The 25,083-nt window shown below is 45.8% G+C and overlaps 1 protein-coding gene across 1 annotated transcript in view; it reads right to left on the reverse strand.

The window, feature by feature from the left end:
- FNTB (farnesyltransferase, CAAX box, subunit beta) overlaps positions 1-25,083 on the reverse strand; it is a 74,613-nt gene that overhangs the window by 32,891 nt on the left and 16,639 nt on the right. Inside the window, exons 2-4 of the mRNA XM_066388185.1 lie at positions 23,509-23,573; positions 7,709-7,781; positions 4,124-4,215 (exon numbers count right to left, since the gene is read on the reverse strand). Of these exons, the coding sequence (XP_066244282.1) occupies positions 4,124-4,215; positions 7,709-7,781; positions 23,509-23,573 (230 nt within the window). The remainder of the gene's footprint in view (positions 1-4,123; positions 4,216-7,708; positions 7,782-23,508; positions 23,574-25,083) is intronic.

The following is a 25,083-nucleotide window of genomic DNA, read 5'->3' on the forward strand; positions in this document are numbered from 1 at the left end:
GGGGGAGGAGCAGGAAGCATCAACTCCCATATGTGCCCTGACCGGGCAAGCCCAGGGTTTCGAACCTGTGATGGCAGCGTTCCAGGTCGATACTTTATCCACCGTGCCACAAAAGGTCAGGCTTAAATTTAAAAATTAAAAGAAAAAACTATTTAAGGAGTTATTCAGGGGAGGAACTACTAATAACCTTTTGTAAGGGAAATAATAAAATGTTGACACATGGAAATTTAAATTTAATCTTTGGAAAAAACTTTATAAGTGGAAAAGTCTTAAAGTGATTTTTAAGTTAAAGACAGTTTTTAGATATTATGGAAGCTAAAAACCTAACTCAACAGTGTGGAGGTCTCCCTGCGGTTCTCATTTTATCCCGTGCATTTCAAAAACACATGGTATTCTCATTGAGGGATGCTTCCGTCCGTGCTAACCTCATTAACAAAGAAAATGTACTTAGTCTGGTTCCATGATATTAATTTATTTTAGGTAAACATATGTATTTGTGGATACAATCTCAACTCTTTTTTTTTTTTAAGCGAGAGACAGAGAGAGAGAGAGATAGGGACAGACAGGCAGAAAGGGAGAGAGATGAGAAGCATCAGTTCTTCATTGCGGCTCCTTAGTTGTTCATTGACTGCTTTCTCATATGTGCCTTGACGGGGGGGGGGGGGGACGCTACAGCAGAGTGAGTGACCCCTTGCTCAAGCCAGCAGTGACCTTGAACTCAAGCCATCAGCTTTGGGCTTCAAGCCAGTGACCATAGGGTCATGTTTATAATCCCATACTCAAGCCAGCGACCCCGCACTCAAGCTGGTGAGCCCGTGCTCAAGCGGGATAAACCCTCACTCAAGTCGGCAACTTAGGGGTTTAGAATCTGGGTCCTCTGCATCCCAGTCTGATGATCTATCCACTGCGCCATCACCTGATCAGGCTGGATACAACCTCTTAAGAGAGGCAAGCTACATTCCTACCTATGAATACACTATTCTCGAAAGGTCTGACATCAGCAGTAAAAACCTTCTGGCTTCAATCAGCAGGCACAGTAGCTGACAAAAGTGATTTTGTCCACTAGAGGGATCTCAGCTTGTCATTTTGTTCCCTAAACAAATGTGAACAAAATGAGAAAGAAAGTGTGTGTGTGCATGTGACACACTAGGTGAGGGAGTGGGGAGGAAGGAGAGCAGGAAATAAAATTCCAGAGCTAAATGCAGCAGATAGATCACCTTAATATTTATATGAAGAAGAAAAAACCTGCCCACATATTCAAAGCACTTCTTTTCCCTGGGCAAAATAAATAAAAAGGCAATATCCTATGTTAGGTACTCTAAAATCACAAATCCCCATATTTTTATAGACGTCATTAAGATTTCTCTGTATTTTATTATAAATTGCTTATTTCCTTATAGTGCAGAGCTACTAGGCTCTGCTCATAACAAATATTATCAGCATCTAGAATTAACTGCCTGCTAGGAAAGTCTAAGTTATTCTTTTTTTTTTTAATTTATTTATTTTTTCTTGTGGGAGAGACTGAGAGAGTCAGAAACAGGGATAGATAGGGTCAGACAGACAGGAAGGGAAAGAAATGAGAAACATCAATTCTTTGTTGTGGTTCCTTAGTTGTCCATTGATTGATTTCTCATATGTGCCTTGACCGGGGGGGGGGGGGGGGGGGGGGGGTTTACAGCAGACCGAGTGACTCTTTGCTCGAGCCAGCGACCTTGAGTCCAAGCTGCTGAGCTTTGCTCAAACCAGATGAGCCCATGCTCAAGCTGGTGACTTCAGGGTCTTGAACCTGGGTCCTCCACATCCCAGTCCGACATTCTATCCACTGCGCCACTGCCTGGTCAGGCTAAGTAATTCTTTAAGTTTGTTAAATCAATGCTCTGTAGAAGCACCGGGAAAGCTTGTAAGACAGACATGAAGCAGAAATTCTTCAGCCATTCACTCTCAAGTTCTTCTTGAAATCAGCCTTTAATTTTAAAATGTTCTTTAACTATATAACAATGAAGGTTCATTGTAGAAATTTTAGAAAATGCAAACATGTTTAGAAAAAAAGGAAAAAATATCGCCTTTAACCTCACTATCCAGAAATAACTACCATTTGTGTGTGTATGTATACACACACAGATACATTTTTTATACACAAATACACACATTTATTTATAAAAATTTTTATTATTGAGGTATATTTGATATATAACATTAGCTTCAGGTATACAACATAATAATTTGCTATCTGTATATATTACAAAATGATCACCACAATAAGTCTAATTAGCATCCATTACTTTTCAATGTTTAAATGGCTGCATAGTATTTCACTGTATGCACTGTACCATAATTTCATTAAACTTTAAATAAACTTCAAAGCATCCCCTACTGTAACTATTTACGGTAGGTTGTCTCCAATTGTTCAGTGTGAAAAGCCCTTCAAAGGGTCCTCTCTTTCTATCAGATGCCACAAAAGCTTCTCTGACATTTTTTTCCTCAGAAAAGTCTTATCTGTGAACAACCTAGAAAAAACTCAGCCGATGGGGACACAGGGACCCCTTTCCACTATCTTCCCACTTCAGCTCCGTCTATGTCCTCCTCTAGGGGGCGTTTGTACTTCACTCTCACAACCCCATTTCCTTCTTCTCTCCTACAGCTCTTTCCCATTCCCCAACGGAACATCCTGATTGTGCATGTGTGGGGGAGAAACTTCCCAAACAATCCATAACCCCCAACTGGTATTTCAAAAACACATGGGCCTTTATTATGACAGTTAAATTCCTGTTACTGCAGGAACTGTATCCAAATCTACTTTGAACTAGAAGCAACTAGGCTTGTAGCTGCAGCGTGATGAGGAAGACAATGCATGTTTTTCCTCTCCCTCAGAAAGTATCACATATATCACAAGGGTTAATGGCCTAATTCTTTATTATCTTCCCTATCTGCATTCATCACAAGACACTCTGCCCAGGAAGGCAAGAATGAGAGGTTATTGTTAAGACAGAATGAATGAGACAATGTGGAGTTCTGTTCTTCTGACCTGGCAATGTGACCCATGCAGGGGCACTGTGACCAGGGAGGGCACGGGCTAGCCTCCACACATCCTGGGACAGCTACCCCTGTGTGCTACGGGAATACAAACCTGACTCGGGGGCCTCCCTCCCGGTCCCCTCTCCCTCAGGAGCCCCAGGGGGAATGGATGAACTTAAGCTGCTGACCAAAAGGGCGTGCTTTTTGAGAACTAGGACATTAGATCCAATTCCTGGCTGCCCTTTCCTCTCTCAGGTATCCGTAAGACTGGAGTAATGATCAGTTTCTTTTCCTTTATAAAACTTTTTTATTTATTGATTAGAGAGAGGGGGGGGGGAAGGGAGGGCGAGAGAGAAAAACATCAGATTTGTTGTTCCACTTATTTATGCGTTCATTAGTTGATCCTTGTATGTGCCCTGACCAGGGATCAAACCTGCAACCTTGCTGTATTGGGACAATGCTTTAACCAAATGAGCTACCCAGCCAGAGCCTCTTCTTCTTTAAAATATAAATTGTGATGAGCTTCTAAAACTGAGGTACCACACTGAAACACCATCTGTACCAGCAGTTTGAAAAGAATCTTAGTTGCTTAGATCTCTAATCATAAGAAAATGTTGAGTCATGGCATCTGCACAACAAGACAGTAGCACATGTGGTGCCATCAAGAGCCACCCTGTCCCCCAGGCATTGGTGAGAAGGGACTTCTGTGGAGGTGTTTATGAAAGGCAAAGGCATTTTTGTTCACTGGGTTGGCACATGCTTCCCCACAGAAGCTATTCAAATGCGTACTGTAATTTCTGGCAAATTCATGTCTCTCAGAGTTGATGATGAAGACTTTTTTCAAAGACCAGAACTAGAGCCAAAATAAAAGGCCACAGAAGAAATCAGAATCCTTCTCTCGGGAGTTCAAAGTCTTTTTCTACCCACCAGCTTACAATAGGCTTCTAGAGTGGAGAGGTTTCAGGAAGTTACTAGAGGTCAAGAAAAGCACGGGTTTCTTTGAAGCACTCTGTTTTTCATTTAAATAGAACAGAAACAAAACAAAAAGCACCCCAAAGTCAAAACACAATTCCAGAGAACACCCTAGATTCCGCGCACTCAGACTCACTCTGTCGCCACCATCTGGGGGATGGGCTCATCTAGTAGTTCCAAGCTGTGCAGGATCCAGTAGCAGAGCCATGGGCGGCTGGCATCCAGACACTGTGAGAGGGACGGGGAGAAACACACCCCTTATTCAGAATCGCTCCAAGGTATTGCTGACAAGGAGACATCTGTCCACTCCCAGCAGCTTGGCAAGGGGGAGGAGGGCACCCTACGAACAATCAGTGAGTGAAGGACACTTTGCTCTGTGGCCTTAGCCAGGAGCTGAAATAGCTCTTTGTGAGAAAGGACAATGGGACAAAGAAGTACACCTTGAACCCAGTGGGTCCCTCCCTGACAAGCCCCCAAGGAAGGCCGAGCAGAGCACTTCCCACACGCTAGGAAGTGAAGCACTGCTGTTTTCAGTGCCGACCCAAGGAGAGAGAGGATCCCAGGAAGGGATTTCCTGGGTTAGCTCACTCACTGATTAAACGAATATTTAGAGAGTATCTACTTTGTGCCAAGCACTGTATTAGACACTGGGGGCATGATCATGAATTAAATTCTGTTCCTATTCTTGAGATGCTCAGAATATAGAATGTGTGTGGTTATCTGCAGAGAAAGAGGGACCAGGCACATACGTACAAATTACCTTATGTCTTTCTGGAATAAAGTGGGACATAACATGTGTACATATGTCTGGATAAATGCTGTAATGGGCAGAAATTGAGTCCTGAGGGAACACATGGAAGAGACTATGCCTAGGGGCACTGGGAAAGGCTTCCAAAGGTGACATGTCTGTGGAACAGAAACTGATTCTAACTCAAAACATAAACAAGTACTAAGCATTCAAGGCCAGGCAGGCAGGTAGTGTTACCTGCTGATTCACAGATTTCAAGTATATAAATGAGGTCCAAAAAGATAAATTTTTTCTAGATTACAAACCAGTGGCCCTGGCTGATTGGCTCATTGGTAGAACATTGGCTGGCATGTGGATGTCCCAGGTTCAATTCCTGGTTAGGGTACACAGGAGAAGCTTCTCCATCCCTCTCTCTCTGTCTCTCTTCTCCTCCTACAGCCATGGCTCAATTGATTTGAGCACATCAGCCCGAGGTGCTAAGGATGGCTCTGTGGAGCCTCTGCCTCAGGTGCTAAAAATAGCTTGGTTGTGAGCATGGCCCCAGATGGGCAGAGCATCAGCCCCAGACAGGGGTTGCTAGGTGGATCCTGGTGGGGGCGCATGTGATCATCTCTCTATCTCTCTCCCCTCCTCTCACTTGGAAAAGAAGAAAACAAAATCAGTAAATATCAGAGATGAGACAAGAACCCAGGTTTCCCAAGCCAGTGCTCCTTCCTTTGGCCCATGCTGTCCTCTTCATAAATGTGCTATGACTAGCTTGCCACCTGGGGGACAGTTGGTGTGGTGACCAAAGACACTGCTATTGATTTTTGCTGCCTGGGTTTAAGTCCCAGCTCCTCCTCTTACTAGCTCTTTGCCTTTGAACAACTTACTTCATCTTGCTACGTCTGATTCCTTACCTGTGAAAAAGGAAGACTCACCTACCTCATGGGGTAGCTGTAAGGAGTAAGGAGATAACGCAATGGTAAGCTAGCTGTTAGCTGGTATGGTACTAACTGTACCAGGGCTGACTGGACCCTAACCATGGAGGACTTGAGTCAGAGATTAAAAACTTGGAGCCCAAGGCCAAATCTAGTCCATGGCTGTGTTCTGCTTGCTCCTTGTAGTGTTCTGTTTGTTTAATTGGAATTGCTTGCAACATTTAAGCATTTGGAGATTAAAAAAAAAATCAGAATTTCTGGCTTCATTTGAGGGAAAAGAGAGAAAGAGAGCTACTGGCAGCCCTGGGTCTGCATTCCTAGATGGTGGGAGGGGCAGGGACAGAGGACAGGGGTCCTTGGGTTACAACAATCCTGACATACAACGTTTCAAGTTTACAACATTCACTTTCATAAAAACCTTTAAAAAATTGACATGTAAGTGTTTTGGCTTATGCTGTTACCACTGTTACCATCATACTTACAAATTACATGGGCAAAGTAGTTCAATTGCGCACGGCAGAAGAATACGCAGTAACAACATGGTATATGAGTGTCGGTCAAATAAGTTTGTAAATATGATATATGTTTGCTCGCTTATAGTTTGCATTGGGTGTGGGGGACAGGCTGTAAGCAGGCAGGGTGGTTACAGCCTAAGGCTTAGTTTTAAGACTAAGCTTTTCCCCACACCCTTGACTGATTGCATGATGTAGGGGTGGTGCACTCTCATGAGGAATCCCATTATGCCTCAGATAAGTGACTTTGTATCAGAGACTTCCTTGTTTGTAATATATATTAGATTAAAGGTTTGGATTTCTACACTATAAAGTGGGGCAGACTGGGAGCTTGCTCTCTCTCAGTTCCTGGGATTATTAGCATTAGAGGAGAGCAGAGAGAGGAGATGGGGAACAGAGGTGAATAAGGCTGGTGAGCTAGAAACTTTGATTCTAGGAAACTCGGATAAGTCAATAGCTTTGTGAGCACTGAATGAGTGGGTTTTGGAGATGTGTTTTTACTTGCCTGCCAGGTGCAAGCTAGGATTAAAGGTAATGGCCCACCAGTTCTTGGCTCCCTTGTTTTTTTACCAACTGTCCGAATCTAATGAGAACCTGCATGTGAATGGCCACGATGGCGGCTCCTGGCCATACAATGAGTGAAAGATTTGGCATCCCCTAGCACGCTTACCTACGCCATTTTGGACTGTTAAAAGCGCAAGTGTTCCATTTATTTTGAATTTTACCAAAATTTGGGTTATATCACTGTCCCAGGAATGGAACTGGGTCGTAACCGGAGGACCCCCTGCAAAGCAAGGGGATTCTGTTTACTTGGTCTCCCGCCAGCTCACTTCTCTTAGTTATGCTGCCTGCTTGGGTCTAGAGCCATTGAGTTGGTGAATCCCTGTAGCAAATAATTAAATGCACAACCCCAAAATAAAAATCAAATTAGGAGCAGGGCTATTCTGTGTAAAGTGGGACAGGAAGACTGGGGCCCTCCTGTTCACTGCCCCCCTCTGCCTGCCACTCAGCCCCATTCTCACACCCTTCCCCTCCTCCCCTTCCACTGCCCTTCCCTGAGGCCCCTCTGAGGAGACTTGGGGATCTGAGGAATAGGATTTTACAGTGCGAATGTTTACAGTGCAGTAGTACTCCCTGGGATTTATATACTGATCCTTCGGCCAGCCTAGGAATTAGATCAGCTTATAGGGCAAAGGGTCAGGGATGAACAGGTAACCACTGCCTTTTAGCTACCTGTCAAGGGGTGTCTAGAAGAAAGCACATGAGCCCTTCAGCCATGATTTAAGAGGAGGAAAGCCCATCCCATCTAGGGTGCTCCACAAGCTCTGAGGGAGGACGAGACAGGAAGAGATCCAGCTCCGCCCTTTCAAAAGCCAGAGTCCGGGCTCGGCAGCACGTGAGCACCTGGTTCCTGCCAGAGCCACGTGCACGAGGAGTGACCCTGCAATGGGTCAGACCCAGTCTTTTACAATCAAACAGAAAAAAAGGAGAAAGATCTGGCTGATAATGTGATAGGAAGAGCTCCTGGACAGTGCATTTACCTCATAGGCATCTGTCAGCTGCCGAAGGCCTCTTTTCAGGTAGTGGAAGTGCTTCTCCCTCTGTAAAACAAGCCTAAAATGACAAAGACCATGTAAATGATTCTTTCTTTTCTTAATTGACTTTTTAAAGATAGAGGGGAGGGGGGAGAGAGAGAGAGAAACATCAACTTGGTTTTACAACTTTATGCATTCTTTGGTTGATTCTTGTATGTGCTCTGACTGGGGATTGAACCCATAACCTTGGCTTATCGCAGACAAGGCTCCTACTAACTGAGCTACCTGGCTTAGATAGCCTAGGCGATTCCGATAGCTTAGGCATCCACCCACTACAGAACACAGGTGCATACATGCACATATACACAAGCATACAACACTCACTCTCAGCATCAGGACATCTCCACTCCAATCAATGAATGGACAACTAGCAACTTCTTTTATTTTATTTTATTTTTCTATTTTTTTGTGGCAGAGAAAGAGAGAGTCAGAGAGAGGGACAGACAGACAGGAAGGGAGATGAGAAACACCAATTCTTCGTTGTGGTTCCTTAGTTGTTCATTGATTGATTTCTCATTTGTGCCTTGACCGGGGGGCTATAGCAGACCGAGCGACCCCTTACTCGAGCCAGCGACCTTGGGCTCAAGCTGGTGAGCCCTGCTCAAACCTGCGCTCAAGCTGGCGACCTCAGAGTCTCAAACCTGGGTCCTCCGCGTCCCAGTTTGACGCTCTATCCACTGCTCTACCGCCTGGTCAGGCCAACTAGCAACTTCTTTAGCTCCAAGGGTGGCTAAGTCAGAGAAGAGAATCCAGCATCTGAATGTCCCCCAAGTGGCTGAAACTGTGCTGTCAGATGTTTGGGGTGCGATCCTCTCCTTCATGGCAGGTGACTTTGGGCTACGTGAAAAGCACGATGAGCACACACATAGCGAGGCAGTGACAAACCACCAGAAAGTTCCTCCAGGGTCTAACTGTGACTCCCCACCCTGTAAGTAATTTCAATGTGAGCCTCTTGCCACTTCTCTGATTTGGTAATTTCCTCATATGGACTCCGTCATTCCAGGCATTTCTTCCAGGGTCACTTCTCTGAGGTTTGTGGCTGGCACTCTGCTGCCCCTCAGTTATCTATTATTCCCTCCCGAAATTCCACCTCCTACATGCTGACCCACAGCCCAGGCCAGAGGGTCATCTGTAGTCTGCAGCCGGCCGCCCTCCTTGGCCCCAATGTCAGCAATACTGACTTTTAAACGGAATGTGCCGCCCATAGCCACCTGCACAGGCAGGCAGAGGACGGGGGCTGCACTTCGTGCTTGGTCTGGCAGAAGAGGCCTGTGTGATTACAGAGGAAAGGAATAAATGGAACGGCAAGACCTTTCACTGTGCTTACTGATGTCAAAAAAAAACACAAAAACAAGAACCATTCTCTTTTCTAGGTATTCAATTCAACAATTGTTCATTGAACTCCCACTACACTGCATACAAAATAAGATCATTAATGTAGTCTTTACCTCAAAAAGCTTTCCAGTTCAGTACTGGAAATGAAATAAGGACGTGAATGGCTACAGTATGAGGGAAAATGCATAGATTTCGTAAAGGTAACACAGATCAAACCTTCCCAAGGCTCTAAGGGAGCAGCCACTCACTAAGGAAGGCATGATCAGGAATGCTGTGCAGAAGAGGAGGAACAGGAGATGGGCAGCCCTGGGAGAGGGAGAGATTTTTACAGGTAGAGATGGCCGTGAGGGGAGGAGGAGACGGTTGGGGGGACAGGTCAGCCAGAAGGAAGGGAAAGAAAGGTACAGACCAGCACCATCCAGAGAACTTTCAGTGATGAGGGAAATGTCATCTGTGCTGTGCTGTCCACGAGGCGGCCACTAGCCCCATGAGGTCATTGCGCCCTTGAAATGTGTCAGTACGACAGAGCAACTGAATTGTACGTTTTGTTTACTTTTAATTAATTTCAGTTTAAATCACTGCAGGTGGCTAATGGCACTGTATGGTGCAGCACAGATATAGTGTGCAAGAGGAGGGGCAGGCGGGAATTTGGCCTGAATATTAGGAATGAAAGAGGAGCAGTCAAAACGGCAGCTGAAGCCCTTCCTATGGCAGTCTGGGGCTCCGGCGGAGGAATTCCTACCATTTGAGTAAGCAGAGGGAAGCCCTACAGGTTTTGAGGCAAGAAAAACAAAATGACCGGGATGGTGCTTTAGTGTCTGCCAGCAGGTGTGCAACACGTGGTTACAAACTGGACTCACCAACAGCACCAAGTGGGGAGAGAGATGAGGCGGGAAAAGAGGGGAACCACTCTCTTTGTGAGGGATTCAATTCAGTCACTGTTTACTGAAAACTGTTAAGAGTCAACTATAGAAGGTGAGAAGTACTCAGAGTACTTCGGGCACGACCTGGCACATGATCCTTGATAAGCTGACTTTTGGACAGCGGGGGCTTTCAGGCCTGAACATGTGTGCAGGAGAGGGTGTCAAGCACACTGTGGGGAACACCTGTGAGAACTCAAGTGAGGGATCCAGGTGACACAGACAGACTGGGAACCACTTATCCGCACGCAGGTGACAGGTGAGGCTGCGGGAGTGGAGAACAGAGCAGAGAGATCTCGCTGCAGAACTGGGGGAAGGCCCACCTGTGGAGAAGGGCAAGGAGCCAGAGGAGAGTGTTACACAGCTGGGGAAGGACAAGGACACAGGCAGCGCTGGGTCACAGGCTCTGTGGGCGAAGGGAAGCGCACGGAGATATTTAGCAATGGCAAATGCTGCAGCAAGACCAAGGAAAAAGGACAAACCACAAAGTGGCCGGTGACCTTCAAGAGAGTCAGGGGGAGGTGAGAGTAGATTCCAGATCATCAAGAAAAGAAGGCCACCCTTGATTTCTCCTTCAAGGGGGTGCAGGGTCAGGATTCAGTGAACACCCACTCTGCAGGGGCCGAGAGCAGGGACCAGGGTGGATGCTGACTCAGCTCCCTCAAGCTACGGTCCGGAGGTGACCCAGGTGACCACGGACAAGTCGATGGCAGTTATAGCCCTGTCCGACACACACTCTGATCAGGAAGGGCAGGGGCTCTGGCAGCACATGGGAAGGCATGGGGGGTTGGGGGAGTCAGAAAAGACTTCCCCAAGGACACAGCACTGAGTCAATGGACAAAGGAGACCCAAAGGGCATGAGTCAGCCAGGCAAAATGAAGGGGACCGAGGGTGTTTCCAGGAGGGAACGCCATGGCACATTCCAGTGAGTTTAGTTCAGCTGGAGCCAAAGCACACGGTAGTGAGCAGTGAGAAATCAGACTGGAGAGACAGAGGCGGCGGATCACGCAGGACACATCAGTGCATGGGGAGTCTGATTTTACACCAAAGGGCAAACGGGAGCCCTGGTGCTACACCATGGATGAGCCCTAAAAACACCATGCTAAGTAAAAGAAGCTGTCACAAAAGACCACACATTGCATGGTTCCATTTAAATGAAGTGTCTAGAATAGGAAAATCCTTAGAGACAGAAAGTAGATTAAGTGGTTGTCAGGCGCTGGGGCCGGGGGCGGGGAAGGGATTGGGAGAGTGAGAGCTGATGGGTTTTGAGGGGGTGAGGAAAATGTTCTAAATTAACTGTGGAGATGTGTGCACAACTCTAAATATACTAAAAACCACTGAATTTTATACCTTAAATGGGTGAACTGTATGATATATGAATTATATCCCATTGAAGCTATCTCCAAAAAATCATATTTTAAATAAATATTTTGAAAGGGAGTCATTGAAGAGTTTCAACAGGAAAGACATGGTCAGATTTGCACTTTCTAGATCACACTAGTGTCATCACACTGAATGGATCGGGGTGGTTATAAGGCTAGTGGCAGGAAACTAAACCCACCACCTGCGTGAGTCTGTGGTGACTCTAAGGGAAGAGAGACAAAGCAGTGACCTGACGGGGGCACTGGGGTGAAGACAAGTAGTTCAGACAGAAGAGAGATGAGCAAAGGGGAGACGCTGAAAATGCAAGAAGAGCCCAGACGAAATCCATCAAGGAAGGTCCCAGAACAGGGAGGCTGGGATGGAGAGTTCAGTAGGAGAGGCGAAATCAGCAATAAGGAAGGATTCTACAGTTCCGGAGCCAGAAACGATGGGAGAGACTGGTAAGAGGGAAACCTAGGGGACTCCTGGGGGCCAGTCTCAATTTTCTCAGGGATCAGGAGACAAGACTGTGGGAGAGTTGTGGCTTGGCCACTATGGTAAGTGTGTTAGGGCAGTGGTCTCCAACCCCCGGCCGCGGATAGGTACTGGTCCGTGGGCCATTTGGTACCGGTCTGCAGAGAAAGAATAAATAATTTACATTATTTCTGTTTTATTTATATTTAAGTCTGAATGATGTTTTATTTATTTATTTTTTTATAATATTTATTTATTTATTTATTACAGAGACAGAGAGTGAGTCAAAGAGAGGGATAGAGGCCCTGGCCGGTTGGCTCAGCGGTAGAGCGTCGGCCTGGTGTACAGGGGTCCCGGGTTCGATTCCTGGCCAGGGCACATAGGAGAAGCACCCATTTGTTTCTCTACCCTCTCCCCTCCTTCCTCTCTGTCTCTCTCTTCCCCTCCTGCAGCCAAAGCTCCATTGGGGCAAAGATGGCCCAGGCACTGGGGATGGCTCCTTGGCCTCTGCCTCAGGTGCTAGAGTGGCTCTGGTCGTAGCAGAGCGACGCCCCGGAGGGGCAGAGCATCGCCCCCTGGTGGGCAGAGCCTCGCCCTGGTGGGCGTGCCAGGTGGATCCCGGTCAGGCGCATGCGGGAGTCTGTCTGACTGTCTCTCCCCATTTCCAGCTTCAGAAAAATACAAAAAAACAAAAAAAGAGAGAGAGGGATAGACAGGGACAGACAGACAGGAACGAAGAGAGATGAGAAGCATCAATCATCAGTTTTTCATTGCGACACCTTAGTTGTTCATTGATTGCTTTCTCATATGTGCCTTGACCGCAGACCGAGTAACCCCTTGCTGGAGCCAGCAACCTTGGGTTCAAGCTGGTGGGCTTTTTGCTCAAACCAGATGAGCCTGCACTCAAGCTGGCTACCTTGGGGTCTCGAACCCGGGTCCTCTGCATCCCAGCCCAATGCTCTATCCACTGTGCCAGCGCCTGGTCAGGCTGTTTTATTTTTTTAAAATGTCCAGATTCCCTTTGTTACATCCGTCTAAGACTCACTCTTGACGCTTGTCTCGGTCACGTGATACATGTATCCGTCCCACCCTAAAGGCCGGTCCATGACAATATTTTCTGACATTAAACTGGTCCGTGGCCCAAAAAAGGTTGGGGACCACTGTGTTAGGGAATCTGCATGAGATGAATAAAAGAATTACATAGCAGTTGTGAAGGCCTAGCTGAAGCTAAGTAGCATAAACTTTTGGTTTAGCCATTCTGCAGGCACTGTTATATGATTTTATTTTCTCCAAAATCTTGCTGGGGCCCTTTGGCAGAAGCAGCGATGGGGGTGCTAAGGTAAGGACCGGGGAGATGGGAGGAGCAGAAAGTAGAGGTGCAGAGGAAGCGAATGGGATCGGAATTGCTGAAATAGCTCACAACAGGCGCTGACCCAGGCTGGGCAGGCTGGGCACAGCCAGGATGGGTGCAATGGATGAGAAGAACCAAGAGACCATTAATGAGGGTAGGCAGGGATCCACCCAAGAAGTGAGAAGCAGTTGAGAAACCCAAGCCAGATGAGGGCAAGTGCAGAACTCTGAAAGGACCAATTCATAGTGGTCGATTCTTTTCTATCTAAAAAACAGGCAAAGAAGTTTGAAAATGTTAAATACCCTGACATGCTAAACCACAGAGGAGAGAAGGAGAAATACTCAGTTCCAAAGCAGAACATCAGTCACCTCATTTAGAAATGCCAGGCATTAAAGGTTTCTCGTAAATACAAGTTGGTGATCCAAGTATAAAGCTGAGGAAAGGGACCAGGTAAGAAGGGGAGGGTACATAGTGGAATGATCTGTTCAGGATGTCTGCCACACACCCCCTTCCCCGCCTCTGCCTCATAACTCTGTGAGTGCAGCTCTTGTCTGTCTTCAGCAGCTGTGCCCCGAGCAGAACTGGTCTCCACAACTCTTTGTCAAATGAACAAAAGAAATGCTAAGGTCAGTTTCTAACTTGTTCTCCCTGGATATATGTCCCCCAATATAAAGAATGATAAATCTCCAAGGGAAGTTGAAATGCAACCAAACAGGCAAGGAGAGCTGTGATTAGACTCAAGAGCACATCTGTGCTGGCTCAGAGCTTTACCAGTTCTCTCCTGGGTCCACACACACTACACTGCAGAAGACCCAGCAGCCAGCTTTTAACCTTCCCTGTGGGAACCAGTATTTTTTTTTTTTTTAGAGAGCTGAGTTAAGCAACTAAACAAATCCTCTCTCATATTGAGAAAAAGAAAGAAAAAGAAAACAACCTAGAGCAGGAACTCTTTTCTTGTCTTCTGAACACTCTTCCCGCCTGATGAGGGGCTTTCAGTCACTAGAAAATAGAAGATCTCAGAAGCAAATGCGTTTCTACTTTCAGGAAGTAAGATCCTGAAGTGACAAGAAAGTACCTGAAGCCTCACCTGCCCAGAAACATCACGGTAGAAGAAGCCTCAGTCCTATTTTCTGCAGTTCTGGGTTGTGCCCTAAGGACAGGATCGAGGCAGCCCAAAGGGGGCGCCCCGATAGCTCTTCTCCGACCTTGAACCTCCCAGACAGCCAGGCTCCAGGAGTGCTGCTGGGAGGGAACTCATAGTTCCTTTAACTGCTTTCATTTCAAGACCAACTTCAGCCACAGGCAGGGGAAGAGAAATCCCTTTCAGGGGCCGTTTCCACAAGGAGCTCCAGTCACACTGCCTTCTTCGCACTCTGCCCTTTTCAGTCTCAGGGCTTTCCCTCTGCCTGGGACACTCCCGCCACCTCCGTGTAAAGCCAGCAGCCACGGCTACCATCACAGCAGCCTCCTGGCCCATGCAGGTTCGCATTGGATTTGGACAGTCGGTAAAGAAACAACGGAGCCAAGAACTGATGGGCTGTTGTAAAGCCAGGAGCCAAGGCCAGGGCCACCATCATAGCTGCCACCTGGCCTATGCAGGTTCGCATTGGATTCGGACAGTCGGTAAAGAAACAACGGAGCCACAAACTGGTGGGCCATAGTCTTTAATCCTAGCTTGCACCCGGCGGGCAAGTAAAAACACACACTGGGCTCCAAAACCCAATCACATTCAGTGCTCACAAAGCCACTGACTTATCCGAGTTTCCTAGAATCAAAGGTTTCTAGCTCACCAGCCTTATTCTCCTCAGTTCCCCATCTCCTTCCTTATCCCAGATACAAACTCTACACAAACTGGCATCTCACTCAGCACTCCGCCATCTTGGCTGCTTCCCCTGGCCTACTCCACGTGGCCTCCTTCTGCTCTCTGCTCTGCTCTCTCCTCTAATGATAACCTCAGGAACCAAGAGCACAAACTCCCGTTCTACCCCCACTTTATACTGTAGATTCAAACCCTTTAATCCAATATACAAAATAGGGAAGTCTCTAATACAGTCACTTCTCTGAGGCATGATTGGATTGTACCACCCCACATCAAGACGGGTGGGAGAGGCTTAATCCCAAAACCAAGCCCCAGGCTACAATGATCCTGTCTGCCCCCAACACACATTAATATCACCTGGGCGATGGCATCTTGAACAAAGTGAGCATAATACATTTTATCCGCCCAACAAGAGGCCTGTTCTCTGAGAGGCCTGCTAGACTGAATGTTTATGTCCCTCCCAAAGCCACATGTTGAAACCCTAATCCCCAATGTGATGCTACTTGGAGGTGCGGCCTTTGGGAGGTGATTGATTCATGAAGGTAGCACTCTCATGAAGGATTAGTGGCCTCCATAGAAGAGGCCCCAGAGAGTGCCCTCACCTCTTCCACTATGTGAGGACACAACACTATGGCCATCTATGCACCAGGAAGTGGGCCCTCCGCACACAGGGAATCTGATGGTGCCTACATCTGGGACTTTTCAGCCTCCATTAAGGAAGGAAGTCCTTCTGAACTAAGAAGCTTTTCTTCCTGTTAGAAAGAAGCTTCAAGGACTTTTTATGTTTTAGGCAAAGCGCTCAAGAGAGATCTTGTGAAGGGCACCTTTGTAATTGTCGAAATTGTAAGACTTGTACTGTTGCTGCAATTTGTGTGATGTGCCCAATTCCCTGCACAGGAATGCCTATGGTGTAGACTGAAAGCAAGCAAAAGGGGTGGAATGTTGGCCAAATAAGTTTGTAAAATATGATTTTTATGTTTGCTCTCTTGTGGTTTACAATGGGGCCTGGGCAGCACCAGCTAAAAGTAGTCAGTGAAGTTGCAAATTACCTTCCTGCTTGGGAAGGGCTATTATTTTGCTAATGGAGAAGTTTTTGTACTAGAAAATTTTAAAGAGAAAAGGAAGGAGAAGTCAGACCCCTCCTTACCCCTTCTCCATTGAGAAGGAAGAAGCAAGGAGGAATGCAGGGGGAAGGGAGATAGCAGGGGATTATCTGAAAAACCACTTCCTCTCTCCTTCTCCTAAAAGTTTTTAAGACCTTAATGGGTGGTTTCCAACACTTATTTTCTTTTTTTTTTTTTTTTTTTTTATTTACTCATTTTAGAGAGGAGAGAGAGAGAGAGAGAGAGAGAGAGAGCAGAGAGAGACAGGGGGGAGGAGCTGGAAGCATCAACTCCCATATGTGCCTTGACCAGGCAAGCCCAGGGTTTCGAACCGGTGACCTCAGCATTTCCAGGTCGACGCTTTATCCACTGCACCACCACAGGTCAGGCCCCCAACACTTATTTTCTGACCTCACTTAAACTCACCCCTCCCATCCTAGAGTCCTGTGATTGACGTGTACCTCTAGACAAAGGGGTCACGCCCCTTGCAAGTGAATCTGTGTTCTGTAAAGGGTATATGAGATGTAAGAAATCTAACTTCAGGGAGCGCGTGTTTGGCTTGCCTCTTTTGGGGTCACACTGCTCCACTGGCTAAATAAATCCTACTTCCTTCATCAAGTTGTCTGGTTTTTGTCCTCCTTTGATTCCTGCAATACCATCACCATGAGAAATAAATGTTATCTAAGCAACCTACTCTGTGGTAATTTGTTGTAGCTGCTGGAATGGACTAAGTCACCTTCTCGGACTTCCCTGCCTAAATTACATCCTCCCTGTTACTCTCACTCTGAGCATCCCATTCACTTTCTTGACACTCATCCCACTGGTCACTATGTACCTGCATTCATTTGCTTAATGGCCACCTCCTCACAGCGACTGAGGGCCCAGCAGGAGCAGCACCTGGGTGGGCCTTGCTCACTGTTCCCAGAGGACAGCAGAATGCCTGGCCTTTTGGAGACCCTCTAGACCAGGGGTCGGGAACCTATGGCTCGTGAGCCAGATGTGGCTCTTTTGATGGCTGCATCTGGCTCACAAACAAATCTTTAATAAAAAAATAATAATAACATTAAAAATAAAACATTTTCGTGTATTACAATCCATTCATTTCCTACCGCTCATGTTCATGGTTGTGGGTGGCTGGAACCAATCACAGCTGTCCTCCGGGACAACACCAAATTTTTATTGGATAATGCTTAATGTACATGGGTCGTTCTGAGGTCAGGAAGTAAACTTCCCTCCTTTTAATCAAGTAGTCAGCTAGCTAACTGCAGAAACCCTTTTGATGAAAAAGATAGCTAAAGAAAAAAAGATGAGGAGTATCGTACTTTTCAGCAGGAATGGACAGAGGAATTCGCCTTTGTGGAGACAGCAGGTTCTGCAGTGTGTCTAATATGCAATGATAAAATTGCATCGATGAAATGGTCAAATATAAAGCGACACTTCGACACACACCATACTACATTTGCATCGAAATATCCAGCGGGGGACAGCAGGAAGAAAGCATGTCAAGAGCTACTGTGCAGAGTTCAAGCTAGTCAGCAGCAACTCCATGTTGAGATCCAATAAGGTGACTGGAATTCAGCTAGCTTTGCTGGTGCTTTAGCAATTGTGAGAAACGGAAAGCCATTCACAGACGGGAAGTATGCCAAAACATTCATGCTTGATGTTGCCAATGAACTTTTTGACAACTTTTCAGATAAAGACAAGATAATCAAACGAATAAAAGACATGCCTCTGTTGGCAAGAACTGTTCACAATCGTACCATCATGATGGCAAATCAAATTGAGGCAACACAAGTGAAGGACATAAATGCAGCACTATTCTTTTCTCTCGCTTTGGATGAATCAACAGACGTAAGCCATTTATCCCAGTTCAGCATGATTGCAAGGTATGCTGTTGGTGACACACTATGTGAGCAAAGTCTTGCTGTTTTGCCTATGAAAGAGACAACAAGAGGGGAGGATTTATTCAAGTCTTTCACTGAGTTCGCTAAAGAAAAAAAAATCTACTGATGGATAAACTTATTTCGGTGTGTACTGATGATGGTGCTCCGTGCATGGTGGGGAAAAACAGAAGATTTGTAGCGCTTCTTCATGAACATGAAAAGAAACCCATCCTAAGTTTTCACTGCATCCTACATCAGAAGGTGCTTTGTGCTCAGATGTGTGGCGAGCAGCTTGGTGAGGTGATGTCACTGGTCAATTGGGTGGTTAACTTTATTGTTGCCCGAGCTTTAAGTAATCACCAGTTTAAAACACTGCTGGATGAAGTTGGGAATAATTATCCTGGTCTGCTTCTGCACAGCAATGTGCTTTGGTTGTCAAGAGGAAAGGTGCTCAGCTGTTTTGCGGCTTGTCTGAGCAAAATCCAGACTTCTCTTGAAATGAAAAATGTTGAGCATCCTGAGCTAGCTAACACTGAGTGGCTCCTGAAGTTCTACTATCTCATGGACATGACTGAACATCTGAACCAGCTCCACGTGAAAATGCAAGGCATTGGAAATACAGTCTTACCCTTCAACAAGCAGTGTTTGCATTTGAAAACAAGCTGGAACTCTATCTCTGACATTGAAACTGGTCGTTTACTACACTTTGAAAAACTGGGAGAGTTTAAAGATGCATGCACAGCAAGTGACCCTGCTCAACATCTTGATCTCCAGCAGCTAGCGGGTTTCACATCTAACCTCCTGCGGTCATTCAAAGCGCGCTTTGGAGAATTTCGTGAGCGCACTCGTCTTTTTAAGTTCATCACCCATCCACACGAGTGTGCAGTGGACAGTGCTGACCTGAGTTACATCCCCGGTGTCTCCGTCAAAGATTTTGAGCTACAAGCTGCTGACCTGAAGGCCTCAGACATGTGGGTGAATAAGTTCAAGTCACTGAATGAAGATTTGGAAAGACTTGCATGACAGCAAGCAGAGTTGGTGAGCAAACACAAGTGGGGAGAAATGAAAAAACTTCAACCCACGGACCAGCTGATTGTCAAAACTTGGAACACGCTTCCCATCACATACCACACACTGTAGCGTGTGAGTATTGCTGTACTGACCATGTTTGGCTCTACGTATTCATGTGAGCAGTCTTTCTCACATCTAAAGAACATTAAGACCAACCTAAGATCACGTTTAATGGATGGAAGTCTCAACGCCTCCATGAAGCTTAACCTCACGACGTATCAACCAGACTACAAAGCCATCAGCAAAACCATGCAGCACCAGAAGTCTCATTAATGGTAAGAAGTACTTTATTCATCAATGGTTAGCAACAGCAATAACAACGTTATTAAAAAGAATTCAGAGACTTATTGTACTTAAAAAGTGTTGGTCTTACGTAAAATGCACACATTTACTTGTATTTAGTGTTAAACATATTGTATGGCTCTCACAGAATTACATTTTAAAATATGTGACGTTCATGGCTCTCTCAGCCAAAAAGGTTCCCAGCCCCTGACCTAGATACTGCTGCTGAAGGAGTGGAGTGAAGGAATGAGTGGCTCTAAACGAATATGGCAGACTGAATGACAGCAAACACACTTCCTCTCCACAAACCAGGACCATCCCCGAGAACCATGCCTTTAATTGTGACAGGTGAGAGGACAGGGATTCAGCCCACTGTTGGGTCCCGAGAAGGTTTTAAACTCACTAAAGCCAGAGGCATCTCCAGTCAAAAAGTAAGCCTCAAAAAACAAACAAACAAACAAGACAACAACAAAACCTAAGCTTCTGGCATGCAAGGAATAAGTCACTTGAGGGAGAGTGGGAGGGAAGATGAACTTGTTTATAAAAAATGACACTGAAAAGAACTGTATGAAGAACTACACCTTCTAAGTCAGCAGGAATTGGGGAATTTTAAGGGAGCATCACATGCAGAAATGGCAGAAAAACATGGAAGCATGGCAGGCACCAGTGTCAGAACTGCTTTGAGAGCTCTAACACACAGTATTTTGGCTTCTGGGCAGTTGTCAACTCTTCACCTTCAGTGCACTACTAGCACAGGGCTACTATCAATATTTCTCACTTCCAGGACCACCAGGCCACTCCCCCCCCCCAAAAAAAGGAAAAGCTATTTTAAAATTATATCTGAGTATGAGGGGGGAATGAAGAGAGAGAGAATGTGCATAAACAAAACTGTTAAATGCATGGTCAAAAAGCTCCTTGGGACAGCCCACCTGATCCAGGATAGGGTGCATGTTTCACAGTCTGACAGAGAGAGTGAAATCATTTCTGGGGTGGGGAACACTGGTGGAATGTACTGACATCCCGCTTTAGCCTTGAATTTCAGCCAGGTCTGTGGCTCTGGAAGGCTGAGCTGATAAATGCCTCACTCAGCATCATTCCTGGCATCCCTGGTCCTGTGTGTGGTCAGTGGTCCTGTGTGCGGTCAGTGGTCCTGGGAGTGTGCACGATTCTGTCATATCTTATCAGCATCGTGACCTCAGAAAAACAAACAAGCCCAAGGCATCTAGACTTACTGTTAATACCTAAATACTCACTTTCGCTAATAATAAAGATTTGTACCTACAATATAATGTCAGATTTTAAAAATCTGACTACTAAACTGTTAAATACTGAAATGGTGATTATGCCTGACCTGTGGTGGCGCAGTGGATAAGGCGTTGACCTGGAATGCTGAGGTTGCCGGTTCAAAACCCTGCACTTGTCTGGTCAAGGCACATATGGGAGTTGATGCTTCCTGCTCCTCCCCCCTTCTCTCTCTCTCTCTCTCTCTCTCTCTCACTCTCCTCTCTAAAAAATGAATAAATAAATTTAAGAAATAAAAAAGAAATGGTGATTATAATTTAAAATTTTGATAAATTTTTCAGATTTATTCTTATATCCTATAAGTTTGTTCTGTGATGGTGATGTTTGGCTTCAGCTTTCTATTGATAGGTTGATTAATATGCTCAGACATTTAGCCAAAAGGTGTAATATATCTAATATTAATTAGCATGTGTGACATAATAAGACGTTCATAAGCTCTTTTTCACAGGCAACAATGATAAAATGGGAAATGTCAGGTTCCCAAAACGAACCCAGAGCCCTGATGTAGTCTAGGGCCACAAAAGATCCAAACCCAAGAGAACATTTTTGTTTCCCTCCCACACCTGACCTAAGACCTACGAATCAGAGGATTTTACTCCTCCATTGTCCTCTACCACCCCTCCCACAAACAATTTCTTCCTCCTCCCAGCATCACCTGCCACTCTCCCAGCTCAGTAAGAATAAAAGTCCAAGGGCTCTATCCTGATGGTGGGTGACCAAGGAATGCCAAGTGATCAATGGTGCCTTTGGAAACACAAAGGACATGTGTACACAGATGTGAAGACAGGAGACAGTAACTCAGAGCCCACCAGGTGAGTCACGGGGGATGGGACTGCCCCTCCTGTAGCAATCTCGCCCCTGCCCATCACCAAGTCCCACCACCTCCGGGACACAGCCTGTCCTGGGCAGAGAGTTTGTTCTGCCCAGGCTGTTTAAACAAGCGATGTTATTTGCTAATCTCTGGCTGTGGCTCAGGAGAAGAGCAATAATTCATTTATTGAGGCCTGAGCCTTGGGTAAATGCGAGATTCAGTTTAGCAGTTTGGGGAAAGACTTCTCCTGTTAGCTGATATTGATACTTTCCTTCTTACCTTCCCCAGGGAAGGAAGATGAAGATAACATTCCTACCTATCTTTCCTTTTTTCCAATTTGCCTTTTCTGATTATTTTCTGCCTTGGCTAATTTTCTCATAGAAAAAAAAAAAAATTTTTTTTTTCAAGGAAATGGCGGCAAAAAAAAAGACAAAGTTCACCTGACCAGGCAGTGCCAAAGTGGATGGAGCATTGGCCTGGGATGCTGAGGACCCAGGTACAAAACCTCAAGTCACCAGCTTGAGCGTGGGCTCACCAGCTTGAGTGTGGGATTATAAACATGACCCCATGGTTGCTGGCCTGAGCCTAAAGGTCACTGTCTTAAAGCCCAAGGTTACTGGCTTGAGCAAGGGGTCACTTGCTCTGCTGAAGCCACCCAGTCAAGGCACATATGAGAAGGCAATTAATGAACAACTAAGGTGCCACAACAAAAAATTAATGCTTTTCATCTCTCTCCCTTCCTGTCTGTCTGTCTGTCTGTCTCTCTCTCTATATCCCTATCTCACTTAAAAAAAAATGACAAAGTTCACTGGGGCTAGAACCATGTATAATGCCCCTGTAAGGAGAAGCACCCAGATACTGCCTTGCCAGGAGCCAATCTGTCAAGGTGTCTCAGGAAGTCGAGACACACGACAAAGGTGGCCCGGCTGGCCCTAGACCCTCAGTTTCCCATCCAGACGGACTCGGCCAGTGGCCTACCTGAACTTTGTTCAGAGGTTGTCAAGGAAAATGCTGTATCATTAGGAGAAAATGATGACCACGTGCGGTTTTGGGCTACTCCTCTGTCCTGATGGATGGACACATAACACAGGACAGTTTCGGGGAAACAATCTATGACTAGGAGAGAAATGCTAACAAAGGAATGGGACAACCACATGTGATTCTAGTGTGCTACGTACAAAACTAGACAAAAGAGAACAATAAAGGTTCAAATTAAATAAGTTTCTGCTTATAATCCCCCCTTTGGAATTTCTGACATCAAAGGACTTAGAAAAGCTCAACCTGCTTAGTGCCAAAGAAAACAAGAGGCCTGACATTTCTCACTTGAAACCCATCCTCGGGATGTGCTGCACAGCTACCAGTAAGGACCAGGCGGGAGCGGCGCCACCTTCCCACATTTCCCAGTCAAATAATAATACACATCAAAAGAACCCATCGTTTCCCCTTCCCCGCGACCCCACATCTGTTTCAAAGTGTAATATGAACAAGAAAAACTTGGGAGTTCTTGCTGAACACCAGAGCAGCAGTTCACAACTAAAGCAACAGAAACACAAACTTCCCGTCTCCATCTTCAGACCTCGAGTGCATCCTCGAGGAGCGTCCCCATGGAACACCTGGCAACTCAGTTCACGTGGAACATCCTCTAAACAGCATTCCCACAGAGGAAGGAGTGGGGGTCATAAGCATATGCCAGTAGCCACGAGGTCAAAAACACCAGTCTTTTTTTTGAGAGAGGAGACACAGAGAGAGAAAGAGACAGAGAGAGGAAAGAGATAGAAAGAACAGAGGGAGGAGCAGGAAGCATCAACTCCCATATGTGCCTTGACCAGGCAAGCCTGGGGTTTCGAACTGGCGACCTCAGGATTCCAGGTCGACGCTTTTACCCACTGCGCCACCACAGGTCAGGCAAAAAAAACACCAGTCTTGCAGTAGACTCATCCCTCCAGGTTGGATAAGCTCGAGGAGGAGAAAAGAAAGGCTCCCACAGGGGGTGGCGTCTCCCAAATCCCCTCAAACCCCTAGTCACAGCTTACCTCGGTACAAGGTGGTTGAACTTGTACGCACTGAAGACCTCCTGGATCTTTTCTTCTACTTTTGCCTGGGAAGGATGCAGGAGACAGGAGAGAGAAAACAAACACAGATGAGATCAGCTCCTTCTTCCTATTGCCACAGATGCGCGCTGGCTAGCGCTGCCTGGTGTGGTTTGGTACTTCATAGGACTCTAAGACAGCATTCGGGGCCCCCGCAGGAAGACGGGCTTAGACAAGAAGGGAGAGAATGTCCTGTACCATGCTGGCCTCACAATCGACTTCTCCAGCAAACTAATCCATAACCTCCAAACTAAGGGCAGTTTAGCTCCCTGGCACCAGTGACTCAGGGGGCAGATAAAGACAGATACATTTTGCTGGAAAGATTTATTCTCGCTTGCTCTATTGAGTTGTTTAGCTGTTCATTTTACTGGCCATTCCCAAATATACAATTAATTCCTGCCAAGAGTCATACTTCTTCTTATTGTTTAAATACAGATTTAAATATAGATTGAACACTATTAAAATCCCCTAAGGGACTTACAAGACCATGAATTGTAGAAACACCGAAGAAATAGAATATCTGCCTTGACCGGATAGCTTAGAGCCTTGCCCAACCCACAAAGGTTGTGGTTTTAATCCCCAACCCAGGGCACAGATAGGAACATATTGATGTCTCTCTCTCTCTCTCTCTCTCTCTATATATATATATATATATATATATATATATATATATCCCTTTCTCTCTCAAAAAAAAATCAATAATTAAAAAAAAAGTATATCTGCTCATTGGTTCATGTCACACACAGGATTAAAATGAAGGTTCTCAGTCAGATCTCAGAAGAAACCAGATTAACTGTGTCCTCTAAAGACCACACCATAATGTGGGCGCACAGTACAGCTTCTGTAATAAACAGGTACAGCAACGTGGGAGGGGGTGGCTAACAGGACACAGGGTTTCGCCTTCAGCAGCATCCCCATTCCTGAGGACATGGTAAGGCACATCCTCATTGGGATTCCAAGATACACATATAATGTCCTCTATGGGGAATTTTTAAAATGCATTATTTATTTCTGAAACACCCACTGAGTTAGAGCTTCTCGCCCCTTTGACAAGTGGAATGATCTGTGATGATAAGGGGAGCAGTGAAGTGAATCATCCACAATGACAGCCAATCTAAAATTCATTTAGAATCCACTTTTGGCATTTGCCTTTGAACATGAGTTTGAGGGATGATCTGGCTAAGAATGTACAATACTTCCAAAACCAGACTGGAATCTCTGTGAGAAGCTGACTCGGGAGGAAGGAGAGAGCTGCCCCAGATCCCTCATCATTCTTTTTCCATTCCAGACACTCACGCGGGACTAATATAAGGCACCAGCCTAAATGGAACACAGATTGCATTGCTCAGTCGTGACTTCCTTAATTGAAAGCTGAAAGGGATAGGGAAATATACAAGAAACATATGTCAGTAAGATCATTAGATAAAGATTTGCCTACCATGTACTGTTATAACTAAGTGAACTGATGGATTCTGAATGCAACAAAAGCAGTGGGAAGAAAACTCATTTCCTTTACCC

The sequence above is a fragment of the Saccopteryx leptura genome, chromosome 6 (assembly GCF_036850995.1).
Source record: "Saccopteryx leptura isolate mSacLep1 chromosome 6, mSacLep1_pri_phased_curated, whole genome shotgun sequence".
Taxonomy (NCBI): domain Eukaryota; kingdom Metazoa; phylum Chordata; class Mammalia; order Chiroptera; family Emballonuridae; genus Saccopteryx; species Saccopteryx leptura.